The 12956-nt window shown below is 40.5% G+C and overlaps 1 protein-coding gene across 4 annotated transcripts in view; it reads left to right on the top strand.

Annotated features, from left to right (window-relative positions):
• CALCR (calcitonin receptor) overlaps nt 1–11076 on the top strand; it is a 170835-nt gene extending 159759 nt beyond the window's left edge. For 2 of the 4 annotated variants that reach the window (XM_030503613.1, XM_030503622.1), the window contains exons 12-13: nt 3460–3501; nt 8789–11076. In XM_030503613.1, coding sequence (XP_030359473.1) covers nt 3460–3501; nt 8789–9010 — 264 coding nt within the window. In that variant the 3' untranslated portion in view covers nt 9011–11076. Of the gene's footprint in view, nt 1–3459; nt 3502–4881; nt 4967–8428; nt 8500–8788 lie in introns of all 4 variants that reach the window. The other 2 variants (XR_003994071.1, XM_030503630.1) reach the window with 2 other exon arrangements.
• The last annotated feature ends 1880 nt before the right edge of the window (nt 11077–12956 follow it).

Raw genomic sequence — 12956 nt, 5'->3', positions numbered from 1 at the left:
GTAATTTTGCGTTGTCTGCGTAAGTATTTGGTTGGTTGCTTGGGTTTTTTTTTTCCTTTTTAACCTGAGTAAATTACGGAACTTCTCGTCAAGATACGTCTTCTAGGAAAGTGAGATAGAATTTAAATACCTGTTAAGCAAAGAATGTCCTTGGGTCAGTATAGGCACTTCAACACAGGGAAAACCACTATGGCATCAGAAAGGTACATGAAGATCTGAGAGACACTGACTCTGGACGATCCCTAAGGCATGATTCGTATGAAAGCCACATTCGTCTGATCTTCACACAGTTCCAGAAATAAAGATTTTCAGAAGAAGTCATTGAAGGCCTTAATATCACAATAAATGTATTCTTCATTTCTTCATCAGTACCACAGCCAAAGTTATGCTGCTGGCAACAGACAATGTGTCACAGGTCAGTTTAACAACTCCACACAGTGGCAGAAAGATATAATTGACCTAGAGATCTCATCCTCCATAGGAGTTGCACCCTGAGCAAAAACCAACAGCAGTTAGAGATAATATGGAATGTATGTCAAAGAGATACGAGAAATAACCTGTAGGCCTTACATGAAATAACCTACGTCCAGTCTTTCACATGTTTTAATAGACCCATTGTAGAATTACCATCATCCTAAGCCTTCCTGGCTCTGAAAAGACAAAGCTGGGGTCTGTTACTGATATCTCTATAGCTTTACACCTGAAGATACCAGTAGTACTCTGAGCTATGGGCAAAACTTTATGATAAAATGGAAATATAAATAATAGAAATAGAAATAGAGATGGAAGAGCCCAGAGGACTGTTGCTGGTGCAAGAAGAGCAATGAGACATATAGGAGACAAACTAGAGAAAATAATTTCTTCAGCCAGAAGGTGTACCGTCTGCATGGTCTCAAAATAACAAGGAGCCAGATGTGCTCTCAACTCACTCCAGACAGAAGAGCAACTAAAAGGGATACGAGGCATCACCACAGCTTCCTCTTTAGCTTTTCTGTCAGAAGTTGGCTCAAGAAAATGCTAGTTAAGGGAACTACACTCTACAACAGAAGACAAGTAGAGCAATTGAAGGATGTAGAAGAGGAATTCAAATACCATACAGGAACTGAAATGGAAAATGCCTTCACTTCAATAGTTCAGGTTCAATTTCTGCCTTTAGGTGAACTGCAGTTCCCAAATTCCCCCGAGCACTCTCACTGACTTAGAAAAATTTCTCTGCTTCTTCCTCTCCTCCTGCTGTCTTTCATATCTGCCTCATGTAGACTGTCCACTGAGTGTCCCTGCTCCCAGAGGAGATCAAGATTCACTTCATTTGCTAGCTGACTGCTGTTAATAAGAACTTGGCAAACTAGCGAGACCCCTGCTGCAGCCATGCACCATGCAGTTCAACAGCAGATGTTTTGCAGTACTGTGCAAATTACTGTAGTGTGTGCAGCACAAGAGAAAATCAATATAGGCCACCGGGAAGTGACGCATTTGCTCTCCTTGCATAAATTTTCCATTTAGGAATCTGTGGTCGGACAAAGTCCTCCTTTAGAGGTGTAAGGCTTTGGTTGACTTTGTGGTGTTTCTCAAACCAGAGCTTATGGACAATCTGGCATGCATTGCATATTGTATACTGGGATTTGAGGTTTTTGAGAGTACTCACTGTTCTACCAAAGCATAAAAAGAAACTTTCTCATTTCTCACTATGTCTACCCTTCCTCCTCCTCCCATGTGCTTTTCTGCATTGATATTTGAAGTCATGTTGAATTACAAATTCTGTAGTAGAAAAAAATTATTGGAGTAAAATAATTGCCAAAATTGCAGTGGTTTGCACCTCTTCAAACCAACCTGTGTATCTCTAATATGTATGTTAAAACAGTTATTTCTTACCCTATGTTTGTGGTCCAAAATATGCATTTGAGAGTCCAAGACATTTTACAAAGCATTAGCTACATTTTAACTGGTAATGAGTTAAATGAGGGTTTATAAAAAAGACACAGCTGTAAAGCCTTGCTAAGCAGCCCTTGGGAACACAAGCTATTGTACTGCAGTTTTCCCCTCCATTTCACAAACTGCTATACATGTAGTTTATAATAACTGCTTTAAGTAATTTAAAATGAAGGCATTCAGCTCCCAGTGATGCTATGTAACACTATTTTGATAAGAGCGAGTGCGGTTAGCATGCGGACCAGCGTAACTACATGACTCTGAATGGCAGGCTCTGTGTGCAAGAATTTTCTCTTATTAATTACACACTTTCCCACCTTGTGTTCATGCCTTCACCCTGTTTAATCTTATAGCAGTAGTGAAATATTATCTGAACAACCATGGCAATAATTCAATTAATTTTAAGCCATTTAGGACTCAGCATGATCTACAATCTCTCTTCTCTATTTTCTGCACCGCCCCCAACCACCACCTTCTAACTCAACTGTTGTGTGTTGGGTTTTTTTTTCCTTTTTCTAACCACTTATACCTCTTTTCACATCCTCTCCATCCATTGTGATGCCACACATACAAATTCACTTATCCTGACATACAGTTCAATTTAAAGCCTTCCTGGTGCAGAAGGATTCTGCTTGGCCAAGAACTTCTAACTGGTTAACTGCACTCTGGCAACATATAGGACACAACTCCTCTACCATCTCTTCAGCAAAGTCAGTGCAGTGTGGTACTCCACTGTAAGCAAAATATCAACCTACATTACATACCATTTAATTTTCCTTTTCTAGAAAGAAAATTTCCTTTCCTTTCCTCTTGTACAAAAATAACTTCATAGCCAAAATAGATAATCTATAAATGCTAGTGTCATGGTTTAAGTCTAGCTGGTAACTCAGCACCATGCAGCCATTCGCTCCCCCCACTCTGGGTGGGATGCGGAGGAGAATCGAAAGAATATAAATCCCACAGGTTGAGATAAGAACAGTCCAGTAACTAAAGTATAATATAAAACTACTATTACTACTACTACTACTACTAATAATAATAATAATGATAAGGGAAACAACAAGGGGAGAAAATATAAAACTAAAAGGGAAAAGGGAAAAAAACAATAAACACAAGTGATGCACAATACAATTGCTCACTACCGGCCAACCGATACTGAGCCCGACCTGAGCAGCGATCGATCCTTTCTGGGTGACTCCCCCAGTTTATGAACTGGGCGTGACGTGCTGTGGTATGGAATACCCCTTTGGCTAGTTCAGGTCTGCACCAGCTGCAAGGAAGGAGAAAAAAATAACTGTTACAGCTGAAACCAGGACAGCTAGTAATATAGAAGAAATTGTTTAAATATGTTGAAAGACAAAAATCAATGTGATAAGATAACTGTGAAAAAGGGGGAGGTTAAGTGAAGGGTCTGTGATGCAGAGGAAGTGATGTTTTTTTCTTGTATCCATCAAGTCCAAATTTCCAAATAACACAAAAAAAATTTTACATATTCTGATCTCTAAACTCTTTTCTTTTACTTTCTCTTAGGGCTTACTTGTGGCAACTATATTCTGCTTCTTCAATGGTGAGGTAAGCATGCGAAATGCAGCAAATGAACGGAACTTGAAAGATAGTCACAGTAGTGTTCATTAATCATGCCACACTGTAAACTTTGAAACCACGTGTCACTTTTTACTCTCTGTAAACAAGCAGCAGCATGCATTTTTGAAAGATCTCTGCAGAGCGAGACTTGAGTATCTCTGAGCAGATGAATCAGGAGTGTTACCTTTACAAAGCACATTGCACCAAAAGAGGGACAGGCATGATATTCTTACCCTACCACCTGCAATTCTGAGACAGACATCTAAGTAAAGAAGAGTGCTCTGCTTCCATTTCTGCCCCAGAATAGTGGGAAGGACCAGGATGCCCCATAAGAAGCAGTGGGCATCTTAGGGGGCCTGTCCTGGGGAGCCCTGTGCTGCATTCAGCCCCAGAGCCATGGCAGATGCTATCCCCTGTAACACTGTCAGAGTAGAGGAGCCTGAAGGAGTGTGATTACTTTCACTGCTCTGAGGATTAGCCTTTTTAAGGTCAGCGTTTCTCACGTAGTAATTGAGAAATAAAAATGCTTGAGGCAAAGATGTCTTCTATTCTCTTACAGCTGGATCAATATTTTATATACGTGCAGCTGGTTTTAGGTCTGCTTCACTATTTTATTTAGAAAGAAAAAAAAATAGCAGATTGAAATATGTCAAGAACCATTTAAATTCCTACAGCAAGCCATTTTCCAAAGACGGTTAGCAGAAAAATGCTTTTTCAATATATCAGGAGCATTCAGCTGTAGAAAAATAAAACACTGCCGATCTTAGCAAAGCTAGGAAGTCCTTTAAAAAGTTAATTTTGAATCACAGCAGGTGAATTAGATATGGAACAAACTTTGCGATGTTAACACTCAGTATATCAACTTAAAGAGGTATTTGTGCTCCTGTTTATCCCCAAATTCCAAGTAGTGTTGTGACCATGCTGATGTTTTGATAGCAAGTTGAAGCAAATTAGGTTATTGATAAGGTGCTACTGGCTGCTTTGCTAACTTTCAGTATGGCAGAGAGTATTAAATTCTGCCACCACTTGTTGACATCACTGTACATTTCCCTCTGGGTGGCTCTGTGCGTAAACATACAGAAAAATGCAACAGTAGAAAAGATTAGAGGCCTCCCACTGTAATTCTGTAGCATGGCTTCTCAGGAGACGTAAGAAAGAATGGCAAAGCATGATCAGCTAATGATGCCAGAACCTAACATCAAATGATAGCTGTAAAGATCATGCTACAGAAGTTCATGGTTTCATGGATCCAATTAAACAAAGTTGGAGAGACGTACAACTCTTTTCCTATAACATTTCTGTCCCCAGGATCTGCAGGCTACTAACACCTTTCTTCTTCTCCCTTTCTCTCATCCCTTTCTGGTACAGTCCAATCTCCATGCCCTGGAAACACAGAAAGACTTCTGATTCTTCCTGGTAGGGGGAACCTGGCATGGAGAAAGAGACCAGCCAGGTAGTTTCTGAAACACCTTTTCCCCGTAGGAATGACTGCATAGCTATGTACAGGCAGTGCTCCAGTGTGTCCTCGCTTGCCTCCAAACAATGTGTTACCCAAAAATCGTGGTCTTTAACATTGTCTTCTTCCTTCTTAGTTCTCCCCAGCATCACCTTTCATTTTTTTCAGATTAGATTTTGAAAAACAAATTTGCTTAGTATTTGGTAGCTGTAGTGTAAAAGGTCGATTACTCTCTAATTCTCCAACTCTAATGGGAACATATGGATTTGTGCCTAGATTAAAGGCTGTAGCAATGCTAAAAATGAGGGAAGGCTGCAAGGAAATGCACTGAAAACAGAAAGTATCTTAAAGGCTGTTTGTTTCTTAGGTAAGTTTCATCTGATAGCTCTAATTCCAAAGTACTTTCAGCAATGCCAGTGTCAGAAAACCATATCCATATTTACAACTCCAGGAATACAATTTTCAAGTTATGCAATAATGGATATATCTGGAACATCTGTTTGTCAGCATCATGGTAGACTATACATATAATTTAATTCAAAATCAGATTGCAGGGTATGGATGAGTTTACCTGTCATATGAACTAATCTATAGTATGCAAGGCAGAAAATTAAAAGCCACATTCCAGGAATGAAAATTAGTTTAAAACAAATACACAGTTCTTTTTTTGTTCTTTGTAGTGGAGCAGCTATCAGAAACATTCATCAGTGTTAGGCAGTGAGAACAAACGGCCGTTGGGATTCAGGTTTCCCAGACATGTTGAGAGTGATTTTTGGTGGTGCTTGGGTACTTCTCACCATTACACCCGTTTTCAAAATTGTTGTATCTGCTTCAGACTTGCAAACTGACTAACATGGTCAATGTCAGGGATGCTAAGAAACCTAGTCGTTATTTTCTTATAGGTGGACAGAGAGTCAAAGGTGACACCTCTCTAATACGGACTCAAGACAGTTTGATGCTACTTGCATCAGCACATTATCAAGAAACATCAAGCAAGTTTATGTAACTACACTAGCTGTATGAGAGTAGCATTTATTCCTGCAATTACACAATGTGTAGACATATAAGGCACAAAACGTATAGGGGAACAGCAACAGACTAATGAATGCTAGGATGGTATTAGGTCCTTCCACAATGGGAGTGCTGGTCTGAGTTTGATTGCCCAAGAAAACTAAGCTGAGATAACTTCCCCCATTCTTACTGTGTGCAGCAGGACATAGACCAAAGCCACAGTCTGGTCTTCAGTCATGGCAGGAGATTGTTTCCAAGCTGCTGTGTACATCTGCTGCCATAGAGCTCAAAATTGTTTCTCATGAGAAAATTCAATGTGGGGCAAGGAGATTAATTTTAGTACCACAGGAGCCTGGATACTCTGAGATTTACTTTTTCCTACTGGAATATTAAACTTCAAGGCTGGAATACATGAAGTTTAGCCAGGACAAACAATGCTAAACTCAGTACCACCTGACAGTGTTTTATGTTGCATTCATTGCCTACTACCTCATCTACCTCACTTTAGTGCCATGAGCCCATCTATAGAAAGAAATGTGAAAATAGTAACAAAAAGCTGTGCTGATGCCTGTATTCAAGTGGAAGAACACGTAAACAATGGGTTTGCATGTGACTTTGAACATGACAGATCTTCTTGTGCATTTTCATATAAAATCTCAGTGTCCAGCAACACTGTAGGTTCTCTGTCCAACAACAACAGTGTTGTACAGATGATACAAGGTCTCTGCAATAGTCTGCTCTCCAGACCATATTTCCAGGCCTGAGGCTGCTTCTAGACTGCAAGGCTGGCCAGCAAAATGGAAAGTCTGTTTGGAAAAAAACCCAGCCATATATCTTGTGTGCCAAAGAGGCATGAATGGCTAATAGGGAATAGAAAAATCTTTAAAATCCTGAAAGGCAGAGCAAATAACTCAGGCTTTTCATTTCTTTTGACTTGACTTTCTTTCATCTGCTATCAGAGCAGAAAGCATGGCAGGCATCACCCTTCCCCTCCCGGTCCCCAGGAGCCTCCTTGGTCGTTAATATATTATGGCCATGCATGTGATTTTCAGTAATGCTGCTTACACATTTAAAGTCTATGCATGACCAGTTTTAGTTGGCGCTGAATTATGGTCATCTGAGATCCTTGGAATCGTGGCAGAAATCTAGATTAACACGTTGTTTTGCTCAAGTGCAGCAGCTTGTACTATCTGTTATCCATTTGTGGCTGGATTCTTGCATGGGCCAGCAGTTCAGCAGAGAATAAAAACACAGCTGCTTTGACCTTGTGCTCTTACTGCTCTGTGGAGCCTTTTAAACCTGTATAATGGCACTTCTAATTGTGAGCTGAACGGGAAGGGATGTGCCCGTTCTCTCCTGGACCATAGATACAGTTAAAGTGTCACTCCCTTCTGAGAAGAAAACTGTAAGCTCCTCATGGCAGGCTTTTTAAGACTCAGTGACTTTGTTCTTCCCTTTTCAGTTAAACATGTTACCTCCAAACATGTGCTTGCCCTGGCGGTCCATCAGGCTCCAGTTCAACTGAGAGCAGCTTGAGAACTCAGAAGGAGCTCATCACCTTCACAGCAGCTTTTCTCCGCATGCAAGAGCAATCAAAACCTTGAGGTCTATGCAAGGGGCAGGGGAAGGGCGATAGGAGAGGAACAGGAAGGCTGTAAGAGCATGTTCTTACCATCTTCACTAGAGACTCTCAGACTGATCTGAATGGGTGAACTCCTGTGAAATGAAAACACATTCAATACTTAGGGGCACAAGAGAAGGCCAGAGGTGCACGGTGGCTAGAGGTGCTAAAGGCCATGGCGGTGATGTTGAAGAGATGGCTGCAGGTTTGCAGAGCGGCTGTGCACACCCAAGATTTCTGCTTTATCCTCACTGTGTCCAGCTTTAGTTACAGTGTGAGTGGCAGCACGCCTGAATATGCAGTCGAAGCAGGTATTCTTATTCCCTGGAAGGACTCAATAGATTAAGTCATCTCCTAGCACCATATATATAACATCACTCTTAATGTAAATGTTGAAGAAAATATTTTATTCCTAGAAGGTTAGTGCCCAAAGTTTGAGATTCTCTGCAATGTAGAGGCCTATGACCAACGCTAATTTTTTTTGCCAGCACATAACCTGTTCTTAAATTACCTGAACAATACCTCTGTTTAGCTATACTAATCCTCCAACTCTTCCTACAAAATTACCCCTGGAAAGCTCTTGAAGTGTACTTGCCATTCATGGCCAGTTTTGCTCAAGGTTAATTTTCTTCAGGGATCACAATGCATTTGCCATTCCAGGGGCAAGGATCCAGCTGCAGCACCAGATAGGTTTTAATCCACATCCCTCCTTCCTTTTCCCTCTTCTGCTGTAGCATTCTGCTGTGTTCCCCTGTAGCAATCTGTTCCACATTTACCTCTTGTGGGAACAGCTAACCTAACTTCAGAAACTGTAATTGCTACCATAGGGTAAGCAGCGAGGCTGAGACCTGAGCAACTGCTGCTGCTTCTGGAACTGGGAGCAGAGGAGAGGAGAGAGGTAGACTGAACATGATGGAATTAGACCTCTTTCCTTTCCTTTCCCTTCCCTTCCTTTCCTTTCCTTTCCTTTCCTTTCCTTTCCTTTCCTTTCCTTTCCTTTCCTTTCCTTTCCTTTCCTTTCCTTTCCTTTCCTTTCCTTTCCTTTCCTTTCCTTTCCTTTCCTTTCCTTTCCTTTCCTTTCCTTTCCTTTCCTTTCCTTTCCTTTCCTTTCCCTTCAACATATTTTAACATGTCTTATTGTAGGAATTTGGATTATGCCTCACCCTAGCTGTGTGTTTCTTTCACAGGTACAAGGAGCTTTGAAGAGGCAGTGGACACAGTACAAAACCCAGTGGGGCCAAAGGCGCCGAGAACACTGTTCCACTCGATCTACCTCCTACACTGCAACATCAATCACAGAGGTCCCTGTCTACCTGTACCATCATGATTCCAACAATGAACAGTTAAATGGAAGATACGTAGAGGACTCGGAACTTGTGGCATTAAAATCTGGGGAGACGTCTGCCTAACTTAGTACCAGCCATTGCAAATACATAGCATTTCACATTCTGCTTGTGAACAAAGTGGGGACAAAGGTGGGTCCAAACGCAAGCCACTGTGTCAGAAGGCAAGACGAGGTGAAAACACATCATATTCAAACCACATCAGCCTCTGACAGCAATGGCATAGAGGGAGTCTGATGCAGATCTGGGAATAACATTTCTTCCTGTGTGCTGCAGCAGGGAGTGAACAGGGACCTACTCTCCAGGGTATGTAATCTTCACATCTCCTGATACCAGCCATGGGAAGTGACCATCCAACAGTAGTAAGTGCCAGGTAGCCCATAGCAAATAGGAAAGAACGAACCAGTACGAGGCACTTGGAGCCTTTCAGTACTTTTTGCTTTCAGTACTTTAACACTAGATTTTGAACTATATCAACTTTCACAAGATGTAACTGGCTTGGAGTCCTTTATTTTCCCCCTTCTAATAAGCTCAATGACTGCTTCAAAGATTTTGCACATTGCAAGACAAATCAAACATATGAACAGAAAAAGAGTCACTCTAGAGTATTCAAATCTTGATCTCCAAAGGATGCCCAAAATATTACCATCCCCAAAGGATACCCTAAAATATTATCATCCCATTAACAGGCGCATAAAGCAAAGGAAGGTGAAATAGTCATTGCATACCAAGATCTCAAACACCCTCAGAGAAACAGGTCAGTTCTTTAGGCTGCATCACACAAGTCCTGAAGGCATCTCAAAATAGTTTTTGTTTAACAATTCCGGTAGATCAAGAATTTTTATTTACAGGAAAAATTTTCAGCCTATCACTCTTCCGAGGAACTCATCATTAAGGGACAATTCTTTCACTCTGAATAAACTGAAATTTGTTTGGAAATCATTATTTTCTTTAATAACCATTCTGAGGTGAGTGCTTGTCTCTGTTATAAAATTATGACCATGGCAGTAAAGGATCCCAGGTAAGAAATAGGAGATTAATGTCTTAGCACAGGAAGCATCTATTTTTAGAATCTGGTTCAGAGTCCCTAATCTTAAATTAGTCCTGCCATAAACATTGATAATCTATTTTAGATTCTACTGAAGTTAGCAGACAAATCCCCATTGACTTAGATGAGCAGTGAACAACTCTCTTCAGTGTTCAGGAATGACTTATGCAATACAGCTCAGTGTAGACCTTGAAAACAGAAGACAATTTCATCCTTAGTGATTTGAAACCATTTTTACATCTTGTGTTCAGCCAGGCTCAGTTTTTCCTTCACTGACACAGCTAGACCCTAAGCTTTACGCTTCATTTGTAAATTTTAAGTGGAGGGCTTCTGTACGTGTCTATCTACAGAAGTCACCATCTCGCTGGAGAAGTTTCTTCCCGGAATGAGTTTGTGAGGGACAAGCATATACCGAGCACTACGAGAGGGGACTGAATTCTCACTATCTGTACATGAGGCAATGCCTTGCAGGGAAGGGGTTTGCTCTGCTTGTGCCACCAGCACATGCACACAGCCGCTGTGCACTACTAAAGCTTCCTCTGAAGTGTGAGGAGTGAGCTTGCAGCACCGTGACTGTAGAACAAGACAGGAGCTGGGGAAGAGGAACTAACTGACCACCAACGTTGCAGATTATCCCGTGGTTAATCCAGTGGAACGTTTACAGGAAAATACTATCAATCATGTGCATTTGTTCAAGCCACATACCTATTTTTCAGACTTCAAGGAATATGAAGGTGGTTATTTTTTCAGACAACAGTATTTCGCATATTGCTATTTCTACTTTTACCTGTGAACAATGGGAAGTGGCAGATTCAGGCATTAAAAAAAATAAAGTGGCTCTGCCATGAATGCTGTATTTCTGAATAGCTTTGGGGCACACCGCACTTCCCAGGAGTGCTGCAGAAGGCATTCCTAGTTTCTAAAGACACAAATGAGCTGATGGTAAAAGAAGTGTGCATAATACGGAGTTTAATAATGAACATGTTGGTTTTAATATTGTACACGTTTACAACATGTAAGTGCAACTTGTTTCACAGTCTATTATGTTCATATGGATGTACAAAATGGAAATGCTTTGCCATTATAGTGGTTGTTTTCTTTCTTCACTAATGATATTTTCTTGCTCTGTTCAGTAGAATGCTTTTAAAAGCAAAATTCAAGATCTGGGGTTTAAGAACTCAGTTTGAGCTTCAAGTGTGGAAACAGTGTGTGGTTACATCAGTCTTTATGGCAGCTTTGGTTTCAGTGGAGGGGTGATGATTTGCAGCCACTAAAAATTTGGTCTACCATACATACTGAGTTTAGCGTTGGCATCGCCCTCGGGCTTTGCAGGAAAGGCTGCATTTTAGAGGTACTTACTGAGTAATTTCTAACCAGAATATTTTCGGATGGAAAAACTTTCTTCATTTCAAGATGGTTTGAAATATTGTCATTACACGCATAAGGTAAATTTCACTTCTCTGCTTTATAAATAGTATCATACACTAGTGACAGTAATATTAGGAATGCTGATGTGACCTCAGTAATTACAATATCTTGACAGTAGGGTGTTATGTCTCTAATACATTTCACAGGAACAGCAGAATGCGTAATTAAAGTATCAGTGTATCAAAAACTAGGAAACTATCTGACATTTGAATTGTGGATTCAAGGTGTATTTTAAGAGGAAATTATATGTTTCCTCTCTAACACCACACACAACACATGAAAACCCAGTTTAATAAATGTTTGCTCTGACAGAAGAGTTTATGTGGTTGCTTTGTTCGAGCAACTAAATATGAGGAAGATGCTGGTTGTTATTCTTTCCTAGGTACAGAAACACAGAACAAATTAAAAGACATGTTGTGGCATGGGACACTGAAAGTAAGGCTTGGTTTTTATTTAATTTACTTAATAAATATGTTTTAGCTGAAATAAAATAGCAACAAAGTTAGAACAGACAATTTCCTCTGTATTAAAATTCTTAGCACTATCTTAATTAAATATCTACCAGTATTGCCATTACAAAGGGCTTATGTAGCAAAATAATTTTGTTTTGGGATAAAATCAACCATACAAACATGGTGAATTTCTGTCCTCTTTTCCCAAATCCTCCTCCATACTTCGCCAACCTCAATAAACAAAATCTGAGCCATTTCTCAAAGATGCAAGTCCTAAACACTAACAATGTGAAAGTACCTGCTTTTCCAGTGCTTGGATTTTTAAGTGTCAGATGTGTCTGACTTTTTAGCTAAATCTGCACAGTTAATTGATTGCTGCTCAAAAATATGTGCATTTGTAACCTAAATGTCATTTGCATCGAAATAGTAGTTGATCCCAAGCCACTGAGACTCTGCAAGGTGTGAGCATGCCCTCTCTGCCCTCTGGCGACACTGGAGACCTGAGCTCTACCATGTGCAATCTGGGCCCATTGCTAGCCACATGGGAGAAAAAAACCCCAAAAACCAAAGAAACAAAAAGAAAAAGAGAGTTTGCAGCTAATGGTAGTGGCAAACCAGGAATTTTGAGTTCCTGGGGCAGCTGGGTCATTACAATGTACCATTGTACTTGCTCCAGGACCACTCACTTCAGAGGGACTTAGCAAAATGAGAGCTTGAGTCCTACAGAGCAAATATCATCAGCCAGCGGTAAGGGAAAGTCAGACCTCCAGCTTAAATACTACTTTGAGAGGAAGAACATGATCAGCTCCTTAGTCAACTATCTAGTGAAATTTAAGTCCCCGGCCAACCCTGAGTTTTAGGATGGTGCCAAAGTTATGCTGCTTTGACACCTGTAGTTCTGTGGCAGCTGCAGTAACTAAGGTACCTATAAGGTTTAAGTTCAAAGTATCCTTTTCATGACCTGCATATGTTTCTGTGCAGCACGGAATTTTGCAGGTACTTCCAGATGAATCACAAATCTATATTTAAGCACCCCTTAATTAAATACTCAGAGCATCATTGTGAAAATTAAAGGAAGTATTTC

Source organism: Strigops habroptila, chromosome 1 (genome assembly GCF_004027225.2).
Source record: "Strigops habroptila isolate Jane chromosome 1, bStrHab1.2.pri, whole genome shotgun sequence".
Lineage (NCBI taxonomy): Eukaryota > Metazoa > Chordata > Aves > Psittaciformes > Psittacidae > Strigops > Strigops habroptila.
The sequence above is the reverse complement of the archived record's forward strand: the minus strand, read 5'-3'. Positions and strand labels throughout refer to the sequence as shown.